This window comes from Notolepis coatsorum (assembly GCF_963971535.1).
Source record: "Notolepis coatsorum genome assembly, chromosome: 11".
Classification (NCBI taxonomy): Eukaryota; Metazoa; Chordata; class Actinopteri; order Aulopiformes; family Paralepididae; genus Notolepis; species Notolepis coatsorum.
In genome coordinates this window covers 121,710,864-121,738,420 of record NC_140175.1, presented here as the reverse complement: position 1 = coordinate 121,738,420, position 27,557 = coordinate 121,710,864, and the positions used below count along the sequence as shown (strand labels likewise).

The following is a 27,557-nucleotide window of genomic DNA, read 5'->3' as shown; positions in this document are numbered from 1 at the left end:
TCACTAGTATCCCATAGATTACTAACCTCTCTCACTAGTATCCCATAGATTACTAACCTCTCTCACTAGTATCCCATAGATTACTGACCTCTCCCACCAGCATCTCATAGATGAGGACCCCCAGCCCCCACCAGTCCACACAGCGAGTGTAGTTGTTGTCAGTCAGAACCTCGGGCGCGAGGAATTCAGGGGTTCCGCAGAATGTGGACGTACGGTCCCCATGACCCATGCCTGCAAACAGTGTCGAACAAATAAGAATACAAATACAGTCAGGGATATACATTCTAAAATATACAACCAAAAATTTACAGTAATATACAGTCAAATGTAAGTGTCGACGTAAAAGGTAAAAAGTTATCTGAGTCTGAGTCTAACACTGAACGTGCTCCTTCTATCAGCCAAGTCAGTTTATAGTGGGCGGGAGGGGTTGTCCATGATGGCGTGGAGTTTAGGATTTAACAATAGATTACACACATAGTTCACCCTTTCTACTGTACGATAGGGCCAGGAGGAGTCATATGCTTTATACAATATCACTGTCAACAATATACAAACACTTCCAATTAATGAATCCCACTAAGTTCCACTGATGACCGCCCTCTTTCATACAGTCCACCATCAACAGTTCCACTGGATCAATGATCCTCCTACGTCTTTACCTTCTTTGCACAAACCAAAGTCTGCTATCCTGACATAACCGTCTGCATCCATCAGCAGGTTGTCCAGCTTCAGATCCCTGAGAGAGAGAGAGAGAGAGAGAGAGAGAGAGAGAAGAGAGAGAGAGAGAGAGAGAGAGAGAGAGAGAGAGAGAGAGAGAGAGAGAGAGAGAGAGAGAGAGAGAGAGAGAGAGAGAGAGAGAGAGAGAGAGAGAGAGAGAGAGAGAGAGAGAGAGAGAGAGAGAGAGAGAGAGAGAGAGAGGAGAGAGAGCAGAGAGAGAGTGAGAGAGAGAGAGAGAGAGAGAGAGAGAGGAGAGAGAGAGAGAGAAGAATGTAAATATTAGTGAGTAAAAGCATTCCGTCTATTCATTCCTCATACTCTGTATATTGTGGACTACTTCTCTGTCCTACAGTGTCGTCAATTGGATTGAATCAATTGCAAAAATGAATGGAAATGTTATTGATATTGAATGGCTGTTGACAATTGATTGAATTGAAACCTTTAAGATTCAGGTGTCCATCACAGCATCAACAGCATTAATACAATGTTAAAAACAAAGACGGACATAATAAATACAGCTAAAATAGAGATAAAAAAGTGGTGAAGAAAAAAATTAAATCTATTTCAGGTTGTTATTGTCCATATAGCAGATCACCTAATCCACGCAGTTAGCCCGTCCTGGCCCTGCCTGGTTGTGGAGCTTGATAGCTACTGGCACAAAGGACTGGCCGAAGAGCTTTGTCGGGAGAGGATGAGTCTGTGGCTAAACATGCTGTCAGCTCGTCATGGAGGGGGTGGCAGGGGTTCTCAAGGATAGCGTACAGCTTCCTCCTCGTCCTCCCCTCTGCCACCACCTCCAGACTGTCCAGGTCCGCTCCCACCACAGAGCTAGCTTTCTTCACCAGTTTGTTTAGCTTGTCTGTTGGTGTTGCCCCCCCAGCATACCACAGCGAAGAAGAGGGCACCCGCCACCACAGAGTGGTAGAACATCTGCAGCAGTTTGCTGCAGACATTGCAGGACCTGAGTCCTCTCAGGAAGAACAGCCTGCTCGGTCCCTTCCTGTAGAGGGCCTCTGTGTTGTCCGTCCAGTCCAGTTTATTAATTAGGGACCAAACTGTTTGTGCCGTTTGTGCAAATTGTTCTGATGGTCTCTATGGTTTCACACCTAAGTTTGTTTGAAATGGTCTGAATCAAATGGTAATTTGTTACTTTTGGTTTTTATTGGTTTGGCCAACTGACAAACTAACCAAACTCTCTAACCAAAGTCATGTCAGCCTCTTACTGGACCTTCACAGGTTTGTATCCGAGTGAAGATAGAGAACATCAACAGCTGCTTCTCCCAACCCCCACCCATTCCAAATACTGACTCAAGAGCCTCATCCTTTACTCCGTCATCTTTCTCTCCCATTACAGATGCTGGAAGTGTTGACACTGGTGTATCGTTGAACCGTCCCACTACATGCCAGCTGGACCCGATACCTCCCCACTCCTCCAGAACATAGCACCAGACATCCTCCCATTCCTAAAAGGCAACCCTCAACTCCTCAATCAACTCAACTCAATCGGCAGCCTTCGACACAGTCAACCATTAGATCCTCCTCGCATCCCTCGCAGGAATGGGAGTTGTAGGCTCTGCGCTGGCATGGCTGACATCCTACCTCGACGACCGCTCCTACCAAGTATCATGGAGGTGATTTTTCAACATCAGAAGGATCCACCTTCTTGACAAAAGAAGCCACTCAACTCCTCCTGCAATCAACAGGCATGTCTCACCTGAACTACTGCAATGCACTGCTAGCTGGTTTACGACCACCACCACCAAGCCTCTTCAACTCATACAGAACACTGCTAGCTGGTCTACAGACCACCACCACCAAGCCTCTCCAACTCATACAGAACACTGCTAGCTGGTTTACCGACCACCACCACCAAGCCTCTTCAACTCATCCAGAACACTTCTAGCTGGTTTACCGACCACCACCACCAAGCCCCTTCAACTCATCCAGAACACTGCTAGCTGGTCTACAGACCACCACCACCAAGCCTCTTCAACTCATCCAGAACACAGCTAGCTGGTCTACAGACCACCACCACCAAGCCTCTTCAACTCATACAGAACACAGCTAGCTGGTCTACAGACCACCACCACCAAGCCTCTTCAACTCATCCAGAACACTTCTAGCTGGTTTACCGACCACCACCACCAAGCCCCTTCAACTCATCCAGAACACTGCTAGCTGGTCTACAGACCACCACCACCAAGCCTCTTCAACTCATCCAGAACACAGCTAGCTGGTCTACAGACCACCACCACCAAGCCTCTTCAACTCATACAGAACACAGCTAGCTGGTCTACAGACCACCACCACCAAGCATCTTCAACTCATCCAGAACACTGCTAGCTGGTCTACAGACCACCACCACCAAGCCTCTTCAACTCATCCAGAACACTGCTAGCTGGTCTACAGACCACCACCACCAAGCCTCTTCAACTCATCCAGAACACAGCTAGCTGGTCTACAGACCACCACCACCAAGCCTCTTCAACTCATACAGAACACAGCTAGCTGGTCTACAGACCACCACCACCAAGCCTCTTCAACTCATCCAGAACACTTCTAGCTGGTTTACCGACCACCACCACCAAGCCCCTTCAACTCATCCAGAACACTGCTAGCTGGTCTACAGACCACCACCACCAAGCCTCTTCAACTCATCCAGAACACAGCTAGCTGGTCTACAGACCACCACCACCAAGCCTCTTCAACTCATACAGAACACAGCTAGCTGGTCTACAGACCACCACCACCAAGCATCTTCAACTCATCCAGAACACTGCTAGCTGGTCTACAGACCACCACCACCAAGCCTCTTCAACTCATCCAGAACACTGCTAGCTGGTCTACAGACCACCACCACCAAGCCTCTTCAACTCATCCAGAACGCAGCGGCCTGCCTGATCTCCAACCAAACCAAAGTCAGCCCATGTTACCCCACCTCTTAAGAGAGTTGCACTGGCTTCCCATTGCGGCACAAATCCATTTGAAGGTCCTTGACCTGGCAGACTGTGACCTGTGACCTGGCAGACTGTGCAGCGAGGGGAACGGCTCCCTCCTGCCTCCGGTCAATGGTCTCTAACTACACACCCTCAAGACCCCTACGCTCTGCATCTTCTAACTACACACCCTCAAGACCCCTACGCTCTACATCTTCTAACTACACACCCTCAAGACCCTTACGCTCTGCATCTTCTAACTTCACCACTCAAGACCCCTACGCTCTACATCTTCTAACTACACACCCTCAAGACCCCTACGCTCTACATCTTCTAACTACGCACCCTCAAGACCCCTACGCTCTACATCTTCTAACTACACAGCCTCAAGACCCCTACGCTCTACATCTTCTAACTACACACCCTCAAGACCCCTACGCTCTGCATCTTCTAACTACACAGCCACAAGACCCCTACGCTCTACATCTTCTAACTACACACCCTCAAGACCCCTACGCTCTGCATCTTCTAACTACACACCCTCAAGACCCCTACACTCTGCATCTTCTAACTACACCCTCAAGACCTACACTCTACATCTTCTAACTACACAACCTCAAGACCCCTACACTCTACATCTTCTAACTACACCCTCAAGACCTACGCTCTGCATCTTCTAACTACACACCCTCAAGACCCCTACACTCTGCATCTTCTAACTACACACCCTCAAGACCCCTACGCTCTACATCTTCTAACTACACACCCTCAAGACCCCTACGCTCTGCATCTTCTAACTACACACCCTCAAGACCCCTACACTCTACATCTTCTAACTACACACCCTCAAGACCTACACTCTAAATCTTCTAACTACACACCCTCAAGACCCCTACGCTCTGCATCTTCTAACTACACACCCTCAAGACCCCTACGCTCTGCATCTTCTAACTACACACCCTCAAGACCCCTACGCTCTGCCTCTTCTAACTACACAACCTCAAGACCCCTACGCTCTGCATCTTCTAACTACACACCCTCAAGACCCCTACGCTCTGCATCTTCTAACTACACACCCTCAAGACCCCTACGCTCTGCCTCTTCTAACTACACAACCTCAAGACCCCTACGCTCTGCATCTTCTAACTACACACCCTCAAGACCCCTACACTCTGCATCTTCTAACTACACACCCTCAAGACCCCTACGCTCTGCATCTTCTAACTACACACCCTCAAGACCCCTACGCTCTGCATCTTCTAACTACACACCCTCAAGACCCCTACGCTCTGCATCTTCTAACTACACAGCCTCAAGACCCCTACGCTCTGCATCTTCTAACTACACAGCCTCAAGACCCCTACGCTCTGCATCTTCTAACTACACACCCTCAAGACCCCTACGCTCTGCATCTTCTAACTACACAGCCTCAAGACCCCTACGCTCTGCATCTTCTAAATACACAGCCTCAAGACCCCTACGCTCTACATCTTCTAACTACACAGCCTCAAGACCCCTACGCTCTGCATCTTCTAACTACACACCCTCAAGACCCCTATGCTCTACATCTTCTAACTACACACCCTCAAGACCCCTATGCTCTGCATCTTCTAACTACACACCCTCAAGACCCCTATGCTCTACATCTTCTAACTACACACCCTCAAGACCCCTACGCTCTACATCTTCTAACTACACACCCTCAAGACCCCTACGCTCTGCATCTTCTAACTACACAGCCTCAAGACCCCTACGCTCTACATCTTCTAACTACACAGCCTCAAGACCCCTACGCTCTGCATCTTCTAACTACACACCCTCAAGACCCTTAGGCTCTGCATCTTCTAACTTCACCACTCAAGACCCCTACGCTCTGCATCTTCTAACTACACACCCTCAAGACCCCTACGCTCTACATCTTCTAACTACACACCCTCAAGACCCCTACGCTCTGCATCTTCTAACTACACACCCTCAAGACCCCTACGCTCTACATCTTCTAACTACACACCCTCAAGACCCTTACGCTCTGCATCTTCTAACTTCACCACTCAAGACCCCTACGCTCTACATCTTCTAACTACACACCCTCAAGACCCCTACATTCTACATCTTCTAACTACGCACCCTCAAGACCCCTACGCTCTACATCTTCTAACTACACACCCTCAAGACCCCTACGCTCTGCATCTTCTAACTACACACCCTCAAGACCCCTACGCTCTGCATCTTCTAACTACACACCCTCAAGACCCCTACGCTCTACATCTTCTAACTACACACCCTCAAGACCCCTACGCTCTGCATCTTCTAACTACACACCCTCAAGACCCCTACGCTCTACATCTTCTAACTACACACCCTCAATACCTACACTCTAAATCTTCTAACTACACACCCTCAAGACCCCTACACTCTGCATCTTCTAACTACACACCCTCAAGACCCCTACACTCTGCATCTTCTAACTACACATCCTCAAGACCCCTACGCTCTACATCTTCTAACTACACACCCTCAAGACCCCTACGCTCTGCATCTTCTAACTACACACCCTCAAGACCCCTACACTCTACATCTTCTAACTACACACCCTCAAGACCTACACTCTAAATCTTCTAACTACACACCCTCAAGACCCCTACGCTCTGCATCTTCTAACTACACACCCTCAAGACCCCTACGCTCTGCATCTTCTAACTACACACCCTCAAGACCCCTACGCTCTGCATCTTCTAACTACACACCCTCAAGACCCCTACACTCTACATCTTCTAACTACACATCCTCAAGACCCACTCCGGGAGGGTCGTCAAAGAGAAGCAGGCTATTCTTGGTCCTTGCTTCACAATGGTGGAACTAACTTCCCACCACAGTTAGAACAGCCGTAAGTTGTAGGTCGCTTTCGATAAAAGCATCAGCTAAATGACTAAATGTTAATGAAGATATGTACACAAAAATAATCATGTGATCCCTATTTTGACTTGTTGCACAAATATTATGAAATATTATCCGCCACTGTCTAGGCTACTGTCACCTGACTTGTGCATGCAAGGTATTTGTTTAGTATCACAACATTATTTGGATATTTTGAATTTGTGACTGTGTCCAGCGCTTGCAGTCAAATTGCGCAAATCACACCAAAAGTATTAATATACACACATACCGGTACATATTATCAGTTTGAATCTTTCTTTTTCCTTTTTTTCTCTTTCACATGAAACAAGACAAAACACAATACAGTAATAATAATAATAATAATAATAATAATAATAATAATAATAATAATAATAATAATAATAATAAACAAGACTTCACAGGACAACAGCAATAACAACAATAATGACCATAAATAGAAATAATGAAAATAATAAAAACTGAATATAATTTTCTTTATTATATTACCACAGACATTACAAAAGACATTTCACAAAAAACATTTCTTCCCCCACTCCTACCCCAAGACCCCTCAGAACCAACACCCTCAAGACAGACAGACAGAGAGAGAGAGAGAGAGAGAGAGAGAGAGAGAGAGAGAGAGAGAGAGAGAGAGAGAGAGAGAGAGAGAGAGAGAGAGAGAGAGAGAGAGAGAGAGAGAGCGGGAGAGAGAGAGAGAGAGAGACAAAGAGAGAGAGACAGAGAGCGAGAGAGACAGAGAGACATCCACTGGCAGAAACTGACCTGTAAACTATTTTGTTTTGATGCAGGAACTCCAAGCCCAAGAGCACGCAGGCGGTGTAGAACCTTTACACATGAACAGACGACATGGATCAAAAGCCCATATTAACATAATGTAACATATTCAGTCAAAAGAAGGGATTCTGTAAGTCGACTAATGATTATACATCGATTACACGTATTTCATACCACTTAACTCATTGGACGCCAGACCCGAGATAAGTCGGGTTAACTCGCCGACGCTTGAGCGCCAAAACCGAGAAAAGTCGGGTTTTCATCGTTATTTATTTTATTCGATATTTCCATTCATTATCCATCCAGGGAGCCTGGTGTTATCATAGGGAATGAGTCTGAGATCGCAAAAGTGCAATACCGGCCGCATCCTACCAGGCGGCAGTATCGAGCACCCTTTGAAACCTTGTGTCTTGGGCTGTGCGTCGATTATATGGGTCCGGGTCGGTTCTTTTTCTCCGGGCAAGACTAGCGGTTATAACGCTCGGATTGAGAAGAATCAACTACTCCCGATCCATGTTCTGTGGTGGATTATGTTGGCGACACGATGGACATCAATACTTGGAATGGCGATCAGATAATTGGAATATTCTTTTTGGGGTACATCCTAGTCAAGGTAAGGGCTGTATGATATCAATCTTGCGTTGATCCAAGAATGTCTTCATTGCGATCCGAGCGTATGTGTGTAACGTTAGTCCATAATATTCACTTATATTCACCACGGTATAAAGCGGGAATGTATGGATGATATTTTTTGTTCACATATTGAACGATAGATACTCGATGTCAAATGGGCCATAGTATTGTATCCATAGCTATAATATAGAATAAAGTTATAGCCCTGCAAACACTCCACGTATTCCTATACTTTAGAACGCTGGCCTTTTAACCACACATCACGCATATCGCTCCGGCGCTGATTGAGTTAATGTTAAAAAAAATCCTAACTATCGTCATGGAAACCGGAGAGGTTAAGTATATGTACGTGAATATGCAAATCATCTTGGTTGATACAAATGTATTTGTTAAAACGTGGTTAGTTTAGGAGTTTGGTGGAGGAATTGACGTTCTCTGGCCAGGAGAATTGGGTCAAGCTCTCCGACTTCTTTGTGGGATCACCTTATAAACTATCTGACACAAAGGAAGGGGGCGGGGGAAGGGATTGACCAGGCGACACAGGAAGGAGGGGGTGAGGAGCACAGGGAGGAGGGGGTGAGGGGCATAGGAAGGAGGGGGTGAGGGGCACAGGAAGGAGGAAGCGAATCTCTTTAACCCTTTCACTGCCACACGACAGAAGGTTAGCCCTTTACTATCACAATGACGCTAATGATGCTAATGATGTAGCATCGCCGTCGGTTGTGTGATAGTAAAGGGCTAACCTTCTGTATTGTCACAGTGTGAAAGGGTTAACCGGCTGTCGTGTGGCAGTGAAAGGGTAAAGCAGAGTGCCTTTCCAGTACTCTGGCATGCATCCCTCACTGTGGCCTGCATCCCTCATGTAGCCTGCATCCCTCATGTAGCCTGCATCCCTCATGTAGCCTGCATCCCTCACTGTAGCCTGCATCCCTCACTGTAGCCTGCATCCCTCATGTAGCCTGCATCCCTCATGTAGCCTGCATCCCTCACTGTAGCCTGCATCCCTCACTGTAGCCTGCATCCCTCATGTAGCCTGCATCCCTCACTGTAGCCTGCATCCCTCATGTAGCCTGCATCCCTCATGTAGCCTGCATCCCTCATGTAGCCTGCATCCCTCACTGTAGCCTGCATCCCTCATGTAGCCTGCATCCCTCATGTAGCCTGCATCCCTCATGTAGCCTGCATCCCTCACTGTGGCCTGCATCCCTCATGTAGCCTGCATCCCTCACTGTGGCCTGCATCCCTCACTGTGGCCTGCATCCCTCATGTAGCCTGCATCCCTCATGTAGCCTGCATCCCTCATGTAGCCTGCATCCCTCATGTAGCCTGCATCCCTCATGTAGCCTGCATCCCTCATGTAGCCTGCATCCCTCATGTAGCCTGCATCCCTCATGTAGCCTGCATCCCTCATGTAGCCTGCATCCCTCATGTAGCCTGCATCCCTCATGTAGCCTGCATCCCTCACTGTGGCCTGCATCCCTCATGTAGCCTGCATCCCGCATGTAGCCTGCATCCCTCATGTAGCCTGCAGCCCTCATGTAGCCTGCATCCCTCATGTAGCCTGCATCCCTCACTGTAGCCTGCATCCCTCATGTAGCCTGCATCCCTCACTGTAGCCTGCATCCCTCACTGTAGCCTGCATCCCTCATGTAGCCTGCAGCCCTCACTGTAGCCTGCATCCCTCATGTAGCCTGCATCCCTCACTGTAGCCTGCATCCCTCACTGTGGCCTGCATCCCTCACTGTAGCCTGCATCCCTCACTGTGGCCTGCATCCCTCACTGTAGCCTGCATCCCTCACTGTGGCCTGCATCCCTCACTGTGGCCTGCATCCCTCACTGTAGCCTGCATCCCTCACTGTAGCCTGCATCCCTCATGTAGCCTGCAGCCCTCATGTAGCCTGCATCCCTCATGTAGCCTGCATCCCTCACTGTAGCCTGCATCCCTCATGTAGCCTGCATCCCTCACTGTAGCCTGCATCCCTCACTGTAGCCTGCATCCCTCATGTAGCCTGCAGCCCTCACTGTAGCCTGCATCCCTCATGTAGCCTGCATCCCTCACTGTGGCCTGCATCCCTCATGTAGCCTGCATCCCTCATGTAGCCTGCATCCCTCACTGTAGCCTGCATCCCTCACTGTGGCCTGCATCCCTCATGTAGCCTGCATCCCTCACTGTAGCCTGCATCCCTCACTGTAGCCTGCATCCCTCACTGTAGCCTGCATCCCTCATGTAGCCTGCATCCCTCATGTAGCCTGCATCCCTCACTGTAGCCTGCATCCCTCATGTAGCCTGCATCCCTCATGTAGCCTGCATCCCTCATGTAGCCTGCATCCCTCACTGTAGCCTGCATCCCTCATGTAGCCTGCATCCCTCACTGTAGCCTGCATCCCTCATGTAGCCTGCATCCCTCACTGTAGCCTGCATCCCTCATGTAGCCTGCATCCCTCATGTAGCCTGCATCCCTCATGTAGCCTGCATCCCTCATGTAGCCTGCATCCCTCACTGTAGCCTGTGGCCCTCACTGTAGCCTGCATCCCTCATGTAGCCTGCATCCCTCATGTAGCCTGCATCCCTCATGTAGCCTGCATCCCTCATGTAGCCTGCATCCCTCACTGTAGCCTGCATCCCTCACTGTAGCCTGCATCCCTCATGTAGCCTGCATCCCTCACTGTAGCCTGCAGCCCTCATGTAGCCTGCATCCCTCATGTAGCCTGCATCCCTCACTGTAGCCTGCATCCCTCATGTAGCCTGCATCCCTCACTGTGGCCTGCATCCCTCACTGTAGCCTGCATCCCTCATGTAGCCTGCATCCCTCATGTAGCCTGCATCCCTCACTGTAGCCTGCATCCCTCATGTAGCCTGCATCCCTCACTGTAGCCTGCAGCCCTCATGTAGCCTGCATCCCTCATGTAGCCTGCATCCCTCACTGTAGCCTGCATCCCTCATGTAGCCTGCATCCCTCACTGTGGCCTGCATCCCTCACTGTAGCCTGCATCCCTCATGTAGCCTGCATCCCTCATGTAGCCTGCATCCCTCACTGTAGCCTGCATCCCTCATGTAGCCTGCATCCCTCACTGTAGCCTGCATCCCTCATGTAGCCTGCATCCCTCATGTAGCCTGCATCCCTCATGTAGCCTGCATCCCTCACTGTAGCCTGCAGCCCTCATGTAGCCTGCATCCCTCATGTAGCCTGCATCCCTCACTGTAGCCTGCATCCCTCATGTAGCCTGCATCCCTCATGTAGCCTGCATCCCTCACTGTAGCCTGCATCCCTCATGTAGCCTGCATCCCTCATGTAGCCTGCATCCCTCATGTAGCCTGCATCCCTCACTGTGGCCTGCATCCCTCACTGTAGCCTGCATCCCTCACTGTGGCCTGCATCCCTCACTGTGGCCTGCATCCCTCATGTAGCCTGCATCCCTCATGTAGCCTGCATCCCTCACTGTAGCCTGCGGCCCTCACTGTAGCCTGTGGCCCTCACTGTAGCCTGCGGCCCTCACCCTGGCCTGCGGCCCTCACTGTAGCCTGCGGCCCTCACCCTGGCCTGCGGCCCTCACCGTGACTGCTGGTCGGTGAAGAGGCTGTTGTGGATGTGAGTCATGAGGTCACCACCGGGGGAGTAGTGCATGACGAAGCACACGTGGTCTGCGGTCTGGAAGCAGCCGTACATGTTGACCAGGAACGGGTGGCAGGTGGTGTTGATGGTTTCAAAGATCCTCTTCTCACACAAAAGGCTGCACAGGAGGAAAAAAACACAAAACAGAACATATAACAATAATTAAATGTCATGTTCAATGGATCATTATTTTCAGGAGATTTCTCCTCAGTCTATCCTTAATACCACCAGAAATTATACGGTTATAGCTCCTTTTTTGTGATTATCATTTTGACATTCAGACTCACACCAATGACAAAACCAGGCACATAAGTTAGTTAGAAAGTTTATTAGGCAAAATGGAATAGGTGAGCGGGAAGAAGAACTGGCCATTTGGTGTGGATGCATTCCGAGTAGGGCTGTGCAAGGAGATCCGGTTAGCCTGTCGTTTTAAATGAACCCTAACCCTATCAGCATTCTTCCAGTGCTGAGCCCTAACCCTATCAGCATTCTTCCAGTGCTTTTGTTAATATTTATAGTTTTTAGAGTTTTGTTCGTACCAACTGTTGGTGCATTTAATGTATATGACCGTCAGTCACTCATAGACATTGGATTACGGGAAACTTACCAACTGGATTACTCACTGGAACAGCTTTCCGTACCGCATCAATGGCCTGAAGAGATTCTCCGGAGATTTGGACCAGATCCTTTGTTCCCAGAGCCCAGGAAAAGACGACGAGGAAAGAGGGCTGGGATCCGTAACAGGCTGAGATCCAGACGCCACCGTACACCACTGCCCAGTATATTGCTAGCCAATGTACAATCAATTGACAATAAACTGGATGACATCCGAGCAAGGATTCAATATCAAAGAGACGTTAGGGACTGCAACGTCCTCTGCTTCACCGAGACATGGCTAACACCGGACGTCCCAGATCACGCAATTCAACCAGCGGATCACTTCTTTATCCATCGCAAGGATCGGTCATCAGAGTCCGGTAAACAACGTGGAGGAGGTATTGCCTTCATGTTTAACAAAAATTGGAGCGATCCAACTAACGTGAAGGAATTATCCAACCACTGCTCCCCAGAACTGGAATATATAACCATCAAGTGTCGTCCTTTCTTCCTCCCGAGGGAGTTAACGGCGATCGTCCTGATCGGAGTGTATATTCCACCGCAAGCCAGCAACAAGGTTGCGCTCTCCAGACTACACGACGAGGTAAATAGCATACAAGTGGCTAACGTTAACGCCGCCATTGTGGTGCTGGGAGATTTCAATAGCGCCAATCTGAGAAAGGTACTGCCTGACTTCTATCAGCATGTGACTTGCAACACCAGAGGCGGTAACATCCTAGATCACTGTTACACGCAATTTAAAGGTGGCTACAAGGCTCATTCTGATAGTGGCTTTGGTAAATCAGATCACGCGTCCATTTTTCTTTCACCAAAGTACAAACAGAGAATTAAAAGTACTCCCGTAGTCTCGCGAGAGGTGCAGAAATGGGATTTGACGTCAGAGGAGACGATCCGGTCAGTGTTTCACTACACAGATTGGAATGTGTTCCGCGACACCGATAACATTAATGTCTACACGGAGACAGTGCTGGACTATGTTTGTACTAGGGTGAAAGAAACAATCCCCACTACCAAAATGAAAGTTTACCCAAATCAAAAACCCTGGGTAGACAAATCCGTCCGTGAAGCTCTGAGAGAGCGCACCAAAGCATACAACGACGGCCTAGTGGCAGGCAACATGAATGACCACAAGGTGGCGCGATACAACGTAAGGAGGACAGTGTCAGAGGCCAAACGGCGCTACAGGGATAAAATTGAACTCCAATTTGAACAAGCTGACTCTAGAGCTATGTGGCAGGGGCTCAAAACGATGACAGACTACAAAGGCGCCTCCCTCAAACTGAACAGTGACATCTCCTTAGCAAATGACCTCAATACCTTCTATGCGAGGTTTGATGCTGGTAATAACAACACCAGCTCACAAGCCTCGGCAATGGGGGGGGGGGGGGTCGGCTGCTGATGGAGGCGCAGTGTTCAGGGTAACAGAGCATGAGGTGAGGCGGACCTTTAAAAAAGTGAATATCAGGAAGGCAGCAGGTCCGGACGGCATCCCCGGCCGCGTCCTAAAAGTCTGTGCCGACCAACTGGCCCCAGTATTCACTGACATATTTAACCTGTCCTTAGAACCTATCCCCACCTGCCTGAAGAAGTCCACTATTATCCCTGTACCCAAAAAATCCAAGCCTGCTTGCCTCAACGACTACCGCCCTGTAGCTCTCACCTCCATAGCCATGAAGTGCTTTGAGAAGCTAGTAAAGGGCTACATCTGCTCCTCCCTCCCCATCAACATGGACCCCCTGCAATTTGCATACCGCCCCAACAGGTCCACGGAGGACGCCATATCCCATGTGCTGCACACAGCAGCATCACACCTGGACAAGAGGCAGGGGAACTATGTGAGAATGCTATTCATCGACTACAGCTCGGCATTCAATACCATAGTCCCCTCCATACTCATAGCCAAGCTCAGGGACCTGGGCTTGGGCTATGACCTCTGCCAGTGGGTCTTGGACTTCCTGACTGGCAGACCCCAGGTGGTGAGAGCAGGCAACTGCACCTCCTCATCCATCACCCTCAACATAGGGGCCCCCCAGGGCTGTGTTCTGAGTCCCCTCCTCTACTCCCTGTACACACACGACTGTGTGGCTCAGCGGAGTAGCAATACAATCGTCAAATTTGCTGACGACACAGTGGTGGTGGGCCTGATCTCTGCCAACGACGAGAGGGCCTACCTGGAAGAGGTCAAGGTCCTGGCGGGATGGTGCCAGGAAAACAGCCTCTCCCTGAACGTCAGCAAAACAAAGGAGATGATTGTGGACTTCAGGAGGTCGGGGGTCAAGGACTACAGCCCCCTCAGCATCGACGGGGCACCGGTTGAGAGAGTCAACAGCTTCAAGTACCTCGGAGCCTACATATCCGAGGACTTGACATGGACCAGACACATTGACAGTGTTGTGAAGAAGGCACGACAACGCCTCTACTTCCTCAGGCGCCTAAGGAAGTTCCAAGTCAGCCAGAAGATCCTTAAGAACTTCTACTCATGTACAATAGAGAGCATCTTGACCGGCAACATCACCTCCTGGTTTGGGAATAGCACTGCACAAGACCGAAGCAGACTACAAAGAGTGACACGTTCAGCCGAACGCACAATTGGAGGGGGGCTCCCCACCCTCCAGAACATTTACTACAAGCGTTGCAAGGGCAAGGCTAAGAGAATCATTAAAGACTCCAGTCACCCGAACAACTGCCTCTTTGAACTGCTGCGGTCAGGCAAGCGATACCGGAGTCTCAAGGCGAGCACAGAAAGACTCAGAAGAAGCTTCTATCCCCAGGCCATCAGGCTGCTAAACGAACAATGAATGAACACTACACAACAACAACCACCAAACGCACATAGCACACACATCCACACGCACACACCCACTTTAAACAAACACACTGTAGCACCCACTCCACACACTTTATAGCACACACCCACTTTAAACAAACACACTGTAGCACCCACTCCCCACACTTTATATTTATATTTATGGATGAAGGATTGCACTACAACTCGTACACCTTACTGTAAATTGTACCTAAAATTGTACCTCATCCCATTTCTGCTTTGCACTAGATAGTACTGTACATTAGTACACTGCATAGTATTGTGTATTGTATATTATATGGTAACTCAGAACATTGTACATATGTCTATACCGAACACTGTGACCTCATTTTCTTCTTCTAAATTCATGCTATATTATGTTATTATGTTATTTGATACTATCTTGTCTAGCACAGTCTCTGGAGCGTAACAGTAAGAAGCATTTTGTATGAAAGTATTCTGTACTTCTGTATGACAACTATTAAAGAACTTGAACTTGAACTTGAACTTAACCCTAACCCTATCAGCATTCTTCCAGTGTGTAACCCTAACCCTATCAGCATTCTTCCAGTGCTTAACCCTAACCCTATCAGCATTCTTCCAGTGCTTAACCCTATCAGCATTCTTCCAGTGCTGAGCCCTAACCCTATCAGCATTCTTCCAGTGCTGAGCCCTAACCCTATCAGCATTCTTCCAGTGCTGAGCCCTAACCCTATCAGCATTCTTCCAGTGCTGAGCCCTAACCCTATCAGCATTCTTCCAGTGCTGAGCCCTAACCCTATCAGCATTCTTCCAGTGCTGAGCCCTAACCCCAGCAGGCACATTTAAAGAAATATAATCTGATTGATTGGGGTAATGAGGGACTTAAAATGTGCCTATAGATTATGCATTTAACTTGTTGGCGAGGCTATTGAGCCGTACTGTATTTTACCCATTCTGCAATCTTTTAATAAAGTTTTCAATCAATCAATGAATGAATGAATGAATGAATGACCTTTTTTTTAAACTTTGGCCATTCCCCTGGCTCTTTTTTGCGTTTATCGCATTTATTCTGGTCAAGGATGACCGACAGAAACAGGCTGAAGGGGTTCAGATGGGGGGGAAGACACTCTGGGAAAGGCACGGCTGCAGTCCGGGATTCGAACTCGCTAAACCCCAGATCCGTGACGAGCACGGTTGTCCCCGGCGCCGAAATAGCGCTCGAGGTACGTGGTGAGCTACTGGAGCTCCCTGAATGAATGACCTTTATTTATATAGCACCCTTCACAGCACGAATGCACAGGGTGCTTTACACTACAGCTTAATATAAAAACACAATAAAAACAAAATCAGAAATAAATGACAACAACAACAAACAGCAGTTAAAAACAGTGAAACCAGATAGAAAAAGTAGAATAAAAGAATTTGGATAAAATCATGAGTCACTAATTAAAACAAAAACTATAGAACAGTGAGGACAAGAAAAAAGCCGTTAGAAAATCAGGATTTCTGCGATCGACACCTGCTGTCTTTTCAGGTAAGGCGGCCGGGCGCAATTATCCTGAGTATGAAGTCTGGTTCGAATGAACCCTTTCTCCGCCAATGACGTGTTAACATGTCCGCCATGCATAATCTGCCAATGACGCCGTAAGGCGTCTTTGAGATCAATATTTCATATTTTCGTCATGGTATTCATATGTCACTCACAGAGTCTTGGGTGATACTGTCTGGGCCATCACAACTCTGCAATGCTTCAATACCGCCACCTCGTGGCCGATCGACGAGTTGCCAAACCGGAAGTGGCCGGAAGTGCTTGGTCCGTCCCCTATTTTCGTCCGGCCACTCGCTTAGCGTCCCAGGACTCAATACAGACACCGTCGATATGAATCTTTGCCATAACTCAATAATCAACATGTTTTGGACGTGTATTAGTAATATACAAACCGGAAATGGATCGCATCGATCAACATCCCATAATAGTGATCTTTTTGCTCCAGTGTGATCGCCCAACGGTAAGAGGAGACTGACGTGAGTTTCAGCGTTTTTCTTTACCATTTTCGATACAAACTGCTCTGATCAAGGGACTAAACACATTTCGCAATTATGCCACATCAATGTGGAACGCCCTACCCAAAGCTGTAAAGGAATGTTGTAACTGAGGGGTTACAAAACCCTGACTGTATTAAAGATTGTGATAGATTAAACCACTACTACATATTATTATTATTATTACTTGCCAGACAGTACAGTTAATTATGGCAGACACTCAGAATAGACGGCACGGTGACAAGGAGATATCATTTATAGTATTTATTATTATGCAGCAAATATACAAATGGGAATGACTTGGTCGCTCTTTTATGGCGAATGATATTAGAAAGTCAGCGAGTAGCAAAGTCAGTGGGATGAATAATTCCTAGGCTAGGTATACTAGACCAAACGCCGCCTGGCGTGGGATGGCAATATAGGGGGCAAAACGAGGGTACCGCTGGAGACTGGTGATATCCTCCCAGAGTTGTAAGCTCCAGAGGAATGAAGAATGTACGGATACTCAGGCTGTTCACTTGAAGAAAAAGGGGTCTCATACGGATCCGGTCTTTATAATCCAAGTGCTCGGCAGCAAGGTAATAGCTGTAATCCAATGCCCGATAGCAATGATGATAGCCAGCCAGCTTCGTCCCCGAAGCTAGCCCGAGGTAAGATCTTCAAGGTAGTTAAATCCAAACGACAAGGGTATTAACGATGCTCTTCTCCACGGTACTATGTTCCCACAATCACTATAATCCAACCAATAATGGTTCTACAATATCGCCGTGGTAGGTTCCAATGCGCACATGTCCAATAGTTCTGCTACTAGGCCCACCTCGTGTGCTGGCACTAATTACTTTAAGTCCACACACACTTGCTAAGGTTCACACTAGTTACTAAACGAAGGAACTGCTTGTTAATGCTGCACACCGAACGAACTGCTGTAATACGATTCACACTAAATGACGACTCTTTACTTCACATTAAGTTAGGTCGAACTTGACTCTGCTATACGCTAGGTGCAGCTACTGCTGTTGCATTACTCCGGACGAACTTCACGTTACTGCATTAGATCGAACACACTACTGTTTGCGCCTTCCACAATATATATACTTCGAGGGCTTTCTAGTGCCCAGCCGCAGCTCTTGTCTGGAATCAATGCGCTGGCACCAGGCATGTCCCAACATGTCCAGACTCGTCCTTGAACTTGTCTCAGGGGCGCGATTCTAGGCGCCGCCGACGTCAAGGGCATTATCCAATGAGGAAAGCGAATAATGCTATGATTCAAACGGAGGCTTAAAGGGATATAGCTTATATATATAAATAATATACAAGTTATATAAAACAATAAAACGTAGATTCTCAATGTTAATCTGGCCCTTCAGAACAAATGTGAATCACTACCCACTTTCAAAACCACTCTCAAGGGACACCTACGGGAGACTGCAATTCGAAACTGGCCGCTGTAAATGTCCTAACCCAGGGATCGGCAATAGGCGGCCCGCGGGCCGACATTGGCCCGCCAGCAATAATTTCTGGCCCGTCAGATTATTTTGAGAATATGATATTTATTTTACGCGCAGGAAATATTCACTCGGGACGCCAGGGTGTCTTTTATTGTGAAGCTGTATCTATCTACCGGCAGTCATCAAAAGCATGTCTGTCACTATAGCCAATTGAAATGCTAGAAATGGTCACGTGGACTGGGAGAACCAATGGAATAGTCCCACCGGGTCGCATGTATATTTTTCTAACGCACTTTCACTTCCGCGTTCGAGATGGAGCGAGTAACAAAATGTGTTAAAAAAACAAAACAAACATCTTTTGCAACGGGGAAATATAACGCTTCTTTTAATAAACAGGAGCCATACTTAAAATACGGGTTTAAGGTCGGTAATTCTTGCGTGCCGAGCCGACGTCCTCTCTGCATAATATGTGGCGACAACAACAACAGCAGCGAGGCAATGATGACAACTGTGTTCAAGTTGGCATGATATAAAGTAGCTGCATTCAACGGCAATCTGGAATTGGAGGGCGGCAAGTGGATATGTGACATGTTTCAAACATTAGCAGGGATTTTGGAGGACTTAACAACAAACAAGGTATGGTGAGTCGTGTTTTCATGCATTTTGTCTTCTGATCTGTTCATCACGCGCCGCGGTGATCTGCAACAGCTGAATGAATGAATGAATGAATGAAAACTTTATTTAACAGATTGCAGAATGGGTACAATACAGTACAGCGCAATACACACAATTGTTAAGGGGATGCAGACCAGAGAAAAACGTTTGTCTTTTTTCACTATATTAAATTAGCCATTGTTTTTGATCCTGGCCCGCCAAGCAATGGCTTGGGGAAAATCTGGCCCGTGGCCAAACCTAATTGCCGACCCCTGTCCTAACCCAACCCCCTCCAATGTACAGTAATTTACCTAGTATGGTTGTCAATATTCCAATGTACAGTTTTGCTTGTTTGTACAGTGTCCCCCCCCCCCCCAATGTACAGTTTTGCTTGTTTGTACAGTGTTTCCCCCCCCCCCCCTCCAATGTAAATGACCCAGTATGGTTGTCAATATCCCAATGTACCCAACCCCCCCCCACACAACCCCACCCAACCTCCTCCAATGTACAGTTTTTACGTCAAATGTATATACTCCCTTTTCTTGACTCTTTTTGTATCACAAACAGTACTGTATTTGCAAATCTGGTATGTCATAAATGTATATACCCCCCCCCCCCCCCCCCCCTCCGGTCACCAGCAGATGACCAGTCATGACGTTTAGGACCATGTACAGTTGAACATTTTAATATAACGTTGATCGGTATTGTTACGAAGGATCAGATTAAACCGAATATATATATTTATTACTTGAGATATATTGTATAGTATTTGAATATCGTCTGATATCCTTTGTATATTCTTTGTACATATACACGGAATATCCCTTTACCTAGTACAGACCATAATATTTCGTTCTCCTATTGGACAGCGATCCACTAGGCGCCACGGCCATACCCCCAATGTCTAGTTCAAAGTCACCGCCAAAGACATGCCTGGACATGACCGGCTCTGCGCAAGAATACGAGACAGAAATAAGGCTGGTACTAGTTTGTTCACCTAACGTATAAATACGGCGCAGGTGAATACAGAAGTACTGTTACCCAATAAGTTGAAGCCTCACACCACGATACAACGTGCTGTGAAGTGGGCCCGTTTTGCCCCAGAATAGAGCCTTGAGACCGCGTGCGAATTGATAGCTGAAGTGTCAGAGTTTAACGCTGTACCTTCGAGTTCGACCTATTCTATTATTCAGTAATAGTCTATTTATGTATAGTGTATCGTGCGGCTACCGTTCTACAGTGACCAGCATTACCAACGCTTCCTCGTACCTAGCTAGTGTGCTTATCCAGGCTGGGCGGCTTAACCTGGTGCCGTCAGAGGAGCCCTAGACGAGAACCGTGTGGATATGTACACTGGATAACCTACCCGACGACTACAGAGCCCTTTTCGGCTGGATTATATTTGCTTTGGTCCTGTATCTGATGGAGCGGAGAATCGTCTACACCCACAACTGTGTGGGATTTACCCTGTGAGGAGCATCGTCGAGCCCGCCTCTAGGACGCCTGAGGCTGGCTAGCGTTCCTCCATGCTGCACTGCATACCGGAGAATAGCTGTTGTTCGTCTGCGGATCAAGAGATTATTGCACTGTCTCCTGTACCTGGAGTCTCTTTATTCCTCGTTGACCCAGACTTTCGTTACAGACAAATCCTCTCCCCTGCTGGCCTACAACCGGAGGGACCCTACTAGTATCTCCCGCTGCCCTACTAGTGTACCATAGATATAATTCCTATGATACAGGTGGTATTCATTATCTCCTGCGTAATATTCTAATGGACTTACGCTATTGACCTATTCATGCACATTCTTCGCCTTACAAGCGCGACTCTAATTCTCAAGTAATGTAAGATAATCTTCGTGCTGCTAATAAATATTATTCTAACCCATATTTGTTGTGGAACCGTGTCATTGTGGAGGTGTTCATCTCATATACCTGTGTACTGTATGGCCAGTAGTAATGTACATAAGACAGTAGTGGTTTAATGATACCATACTTATTCAATACAGTCAGGGAATTGTACCCCTCAGTTACAATTGGTCCTTCGAGCCAGAGGGTAATTAGCGTAATATTAATATAATATTAATATTAACATGGCAGATGATGAACACTCCACAAACGGTTCTCCTAAGCTAGATCGCCCGGAGCGCAGACGGCAGCCACCTCGTTACCTAGAACAGCGGTTCTCAACAGGGGTTCCGCGGCACACAGGGGTTCCGCGGAGAGCTGCCTGGGGTTCCGCGAGATGCCTGGCAATGTTCTTTAAAAATATAGAATGACAACAGTCTTATTTTGAAAATCCTATAGCGGGTCTCATTTAAGCCCACGCGCAGCTCCAGCTATAATAACTAGGCTCCGAAAGCTAGCAACATTAAGGTCATTATGATACTCTTATTTTGAAAATCCGTGGTGTCGTGACTCATATCCGCTCCAGCACACAGCCAATAGGATGCATCTCCACACAGCAGGCTGAGCAGTGAGCAGAGTAGCGTCTCTCAGCTCAGCAGTAGTAGCGTCTGGATCTGGAACGCGGACATTGAAACACAGCAAGGGTAGTGTTTTTGCAACCCAAAACAAATCCCTGCTGTTTTATTCCGCAACGGGTCAAATGCATATAACATGCTTTGCAATCCTTGCCATTCCTTTATGACCACGTTGTGTTTAAGACCGGAATTAATGTCCCGTTAGCATAAGCTACAACAAGCTAAAAGCCCTGTTCAGAGCGACAGAGAACAGCAGGGTGGGGACTAGTTGGAAGGAGGACTGGGAAGGAGGGGGGGGGGGGGGCATTCTCCCTCTATGTGTGTGCGTTTGAAAAGATGATGAAGTCAGACTACTATATTATATTGATAGTAAATGTACTGAGGGTGGACAGACAGATTATGTTGATATTTAAACATAAAAAATACAATACATAATAAATGTATCCATGATCATCATGCAACATAAAACAATTGCAGGAACGGTTTGGGAGAGGAAGGTGTTTTAGATTGCGTGTTCCAAAAAATTTACTTAAAGTTTAAAGCTCAATATATCAAAACGTGGCACTTTATAGTGAACAGGCACTTTATAGTGAATCCATATTCTTTTTGGATTACAGAAAATTATCCCTAAAGTGCTATCTGTTGCAGCTGCACTGTTTTTCATGAAAATACCATATTTGGATAAGTTTGACCATTTCTAAAAATCTGAAAATCATTATTTAATAAAACACAGAAAAGGATCACCAAGTTACTCTGGATAAAAAAAAACTTTACAGACAACATTGAGACAAAGCTTCCTGACACATCTCCATCCAAACTCTTGGAAGAACTCATTGAAATCTCATCTGATACCACCTGGAGAGCTAGTTTCAGAGTGTGGTGCTGAGTACCAAGTATCTCATGATGCTGCAGTTAAGGTGTTGATACCATTCAGCCCCACATATCTGTGTGAAGCTGGCTTTTCATCCATGACAGCTCTGAAAACAAAATATAGGGCCAAGTTGAGCCTTGATGATGACATGCGTGTTGCCTTGTCAAAGATCTCCCCACGTATTGACCGTATTATTAGCCAGCAGCAGCGGACCTCGCATTGAGCTAGAAATGTCCACTGAGTGAACGAGTGCTTATTTTCTGTATTTATTTATATTTTTTGAGAAATGGTAACTTGGTGATCCTTTTCTGTATTTAAAAAAAATACATGATTTTCTGTTTTTGAGAAATTGTCAAACTTATCCAAATATGCTATTTTTATGGAGAACAGTGCAGCTGCAACAGATAGCAGTTTAGTGATCCTTTTCTGTATTTAAAAAAAATACTTTTGTCATCAGATTCAGATTCAGACAACTTTATTGATCCCGCGTGGGGCAATTCATATTTGCAGATTCACCAACAAGCAACAAAGACAAACAAACAACAAAACATCTCAACGACAGCACGGCAAATAAAGAGTCATTGTATCATCATTGTAGCAAAAAAGACAGGACCGGGAAAGTCTTTATCGTATGTAGGGGTGCCCTGGAATATTTTATTGAACACAGGGGTGCCTTGGCAGCAGAAAGGTTGAGAACCCCTGACCTAGAGGACTACGCTGCCAGTCTACTGCCTAGCTTTATAAAGAAGTTAAATACGGATAAAATAAATAAAGCGGATAGTCAAATCATGTCAAACCCTACCGACCAGGCGACCCCGCCAGTAGAGACCTTAGTGGGTTCTAACGTAACTGACCAAGCTCACGGGGGGGACCAGGAGGGACCCGACATGACTTTACCCCCCGCCAACGTCAACGAGGTAGTCCCCGGAGAGCTCCAGGATAAAGAAAGCCCTCCAGGGACGGAACCCGACCCACTACCAGAAGAGACGCACACCCAGGAGATGGACCTCCTCGGAGCGCGACAGGAGAACGGATCTCCAACAAGCACTGCCAGAAGCCGATCACCTCCGCCGGTGTCTTCCCCCAGCGAAGCGGACAAGATGCTGGCGCAGGCACTCATCGCCACCCTGGCAGCCTCCACCGAACGCGATCGACTTCAAGCGCAACAGACGAGCGAGCGCGAACAAGCTGCAGACCAACGAGAGCGCCTTCACGCGCAACTCCAAGCGCAAGCCCTCAGTGAACGCGAACATTCTGCAACCGAGCGAGAGCGCTTCCAGGCGCAACAAAGGAGTGAAGACGACCGCATAAGACTGGAGACCAGACGCCTTCAGACGGAAGAGAACATTGAAAGAAGCCGCGCCGATGCACAGCACGCCGCCGCCAATGCACAGCGCGACGCCGCAAATGCACAGCTCCACGCCGCCCATGCCAGCGCCAATGCACAGCGCGACGCCGCCAATGCCCAGCGCGAAGCAGTGCGCGACGCCGCCCATACCCAGCGCGAGGCAGAGCGCGACCGGCTGCAGGCGCAGCTGATGGACAAATTGATTGCCATGGCGACACCCCCTCGCTCCGCACGGAGCTCCCGGAGATCGTCACGACAAGGGTCTAGGACACATTCCCCTACCCGACCAAGCGACCCGGGACCCCGCCAACAGGAGGATCCTGTCCACGTCTCCGAACCCCCTCCCCGGCCGGTCCATACAAGACCCAGCAACCGGGAAGAACCGGACCACGCCGAGAGACTGAACAGAAGACTCCAGGACCTAGCAGAGGAAGAGGAAGAGGAGGAATGTCAAGCCGACCAGCAGCAACGTACTCTGGACCAGGAGGCCCAGTACAGCCCCGACCAGCAGCAACGTACTCTGGACCAGGAGGCCAAGTACAGCCCAGACGTCAGCCCAGAGGCACTGCGCTACAAACCCCCGACTCAACTCACGGGTGAGTTTGACGCACCGTCAGCACCGAGGAACAGCACCTGGGTACCCGACCCCTGGTACCCACCAAGTACCAGCCCAAGACGACACGCACGGGGAGACTCGCCCAGGAGGCCTCTCCCCCAACGCTCACCGATGTGCCAGCCATCCATGGCATCGTACCTTGGCACACCGACGTTCCCGGACTTCACACACGAGAACCGAGCACAGTACACAGAGCTACGAATGTGCTTAGAGACAATGATGTCCGATGTACCAGATGAAACGTACAAGTATGCTATCCTACTCAAGCACCTGAAGGTTCCCAGAGCGCACAATATAACGCTGGCATATTCCAACTCTACTACCCCATACACCGCGGCTCTAGTAGCCCTCGACCAACGTTATGGACGCATATGGGACTACGTGATACAAGAGATAAGAGACATCGACCGTCTCCCCCCAGCCAGAGACAACAGAGCACTAGATGACCTCTCTATCAAGGTACAGTCCCTGGTAGGGATGCTGGGGTCCCAAAAGGAAAAAGGGATATACGAACTGTACGCTAACTCTAATGTAGAGAGGATATTAGAGAAGCTCCCTCCCGCCCGACAAGAGCGTTTTCGGCGGCAGAGAGACCACCGTGACCCTAACGGCCCAGAGGCATCCCTCCTAGACCTGTCTGAGTTCCTCGCCAGGGAGGTCAGCAGCTTACGACTGGACACGTTCGTATGGAGTGGACCAAGCCCAAGACTAGGACCTCGGGGATCAAACGATAACCGCCGGTCGGTGACCGTTATGCACCAAGCCGAATCAGTACCGCAGCACAAGAACCACAACACCCCCTCGACGAAAGAGGAGTGGAAGATTGAATGCCAGTACTGTGAAGGGGAACATCGGCTGTATCAATGCGACACTTTCGGGAAGCTGACCACGGACGAGGTGAGTCAGTGGATCAAGGACCACCGCCGCTTCTTCCGCTGCGCGCGCAGCCATATGGCAGCTGAGTGCCGCTTGAAGAAGAAGTGTAGCAGGTGCGGCGGCACCCACTTGGAGGTCCTGCATGACATCAACAAGCGTCCGCCAGGACAACAAAGTGGGCACGTCACGGTAATGTACCAGGCCGAGGCGGTGGCACCAGTACCAAAGATCCACCAGACCGCTCCCTACTGTACCGACTGCTACAGCAGACACTGGGAGTCACGGTGCTACTCGGACGACCGCGAGTCGGCACCACCCCAGACGATCCAAAGCAACCGACCAACAGGAGTGCTCCACATTGACCAGCATAGCGGGACCCCCCGAGTGCTCATCAAAGTGGTCAGAGTGCTCCTGAGCTACGAGGACAAGGTCCTGGACACTTACGCCGTCCTGGACGATGGGTCTGAAAAGACTCTCCTCCTCGCTTCCGCCGCAGCCCAGTTGGGCCTGCGGGGTGCCAAAGGTACCATGACAATACGCACCATCAGAAGGGACCAGAAGACCATAAAAGGTGAAAAGGTCTCCTTCAAGATAGCAGTGGTGGACCAGCCCGAGAAGCAGTATAGTATTACCAACGTCTTCACCAGCCACGACATAGGCCTGTCCCAGTACACCTACCCCATCCCACAGCTGATGGCGAAGTATGTGCACCTACGTCAACTACCTATACCGCTTATCGACGGCGCCACACCGACCCTGCTCATCGGCTCCGACCACGCGGACCTCATCCTCCCAATTTAGGCGGCCCACATCGGACCCAAAGGATGCCCAGTCGCGGTTCAGACCCGACTGGGGTGGACGCTCCAGGGCCCCCTCTACGGACTTGACAGTCAACCCACGTCTACACGCTGCCTACACACAAAGGCGAGCGACACCGGCCACTCCCTCGTACAGCCCGTTGAGAGGCTATTGACATTAAGCGAGAGGCCTGTGAGAGAACCGTGGGCACAAGAGGGAGTTCGGAACTCCACCCCCCTCAGCTGCGCTCCAGACGTAGCTGACCTCGAACCCAGCACCCCGAGCGACTCCTTGATGGGGCGGCCGGAACCGGCCCCTCCTCAGACGGGGTACAGAGCAAACAAGAGAAACAGACGGAGGAGGTGGAGGCGCAGCCAAGCACAGATCAAAGCAGTCTCAGGCCCGCTTCCTCCTAACCCCCCTACCATCCCTTCCAGCCCGGCAGAAGCGGGTCAAGGACGGGGACAACTTAAAAGTGGACACAGTCGTCATGACCATAGACCAGTCACTACCCCGAGCTGCGTGGCCGGCCGGCCGCGTAAGCAAAGTGATCACTGGTGCCGACGGAAAGGTCAGAGCGGCAGAAGTGCTCGTCCAGGGGCGGACATACACCCGACCCGTGGCGAGGCTGATAAGAGTTGCCAAGGCTCCCCGACTCGCTTAATGACGACCATGACCCCTGACTTTGTGAATTGCCCTACTCCTCACAACGGACATTGAGTAGTGGACAAGGCGGTTAATCTGTCTCTGCTTATCTAATTAGGTGCAGACTAATTAGGAGGCGGCTGTTACGAAGGATCAGATTAAACCGAATATATATATTTATTACTTGAGATATATTGTATAGTATTTGAATATCGTCTGATATCCTTTGTATATTCTTTGTACATATACACGGAATATCCCTTTACCTAGTACAGACCATAATATTTCGTTCTCCTATTGGACAGCGATCCACTAGGCGCCACGGCCATACCCCCAATGTCTAGTTCAAAGTCACCGCCAAAGACATGCCTGGACATGACCGGCTCTGCTCAAGAATACGAGACAGAAATAAGGCTGGTACTAGTTTGTTCACCTAACGTATAAATACGGCGCAGGTGAATACAGAAGTACTGTTACCCAATAAGTTGAAGCCTCACACCACGATACAACGTGCTGTGAAGTGGGCCCGTTTTGCCCCAGAATAGAGCCTTGAGACCGCGTGCGAATTGATAGCTGAAGTGTCAGAGTTTAACGCTGTACCTTCGAGTTCGACCTATTCTATTATTCAGTAATAGTCTATTTATGTATAGTGTATCGTGCGGCTACCGTTCTACAGTGACCAGCATTACCAACGCTTCCTCGTACCTAGCTAGTGTGCTTATCCAGGCTGGGCGGCTTAACCTGGTGCCGTCATCCGAGGAGCCCTAGACGAGAACCAT

The 27,557-nt window shown here is 48.7% G+C and overlaps 1 protein-coding gene across 1 annotated transcript in view; it reads right to left on the bottom strand.

Annotated features, from left to right (window-relative positions):
- The window catches only part of pkn3 (protein kinase N3), a 229,440-nt gene that overhangs the window by 11,828 nt on the left and 190,055 nt on the right, over positions 1-27,557 (bottom strand). The window contains exons 16-19 of the mRNA XM_084324775.1: positions 11,535-11,711; positions 7,335-7,397; positions 660-736; positions 89-231 (exon numbers count right to left, since the gene is read on the bottom strand). Coding sequence (XP_084180901.1) covers positions 89-231; positions 660-736; positions 7,335-7,397; positions 11,535-11,711 — 460 coding nt within the window. The remainder of the gene's footprint in view (positions 1-88; positions 232-659; positions 737-7,334; positions 7,398-11,534; positions 11,712-27,557) is intronic.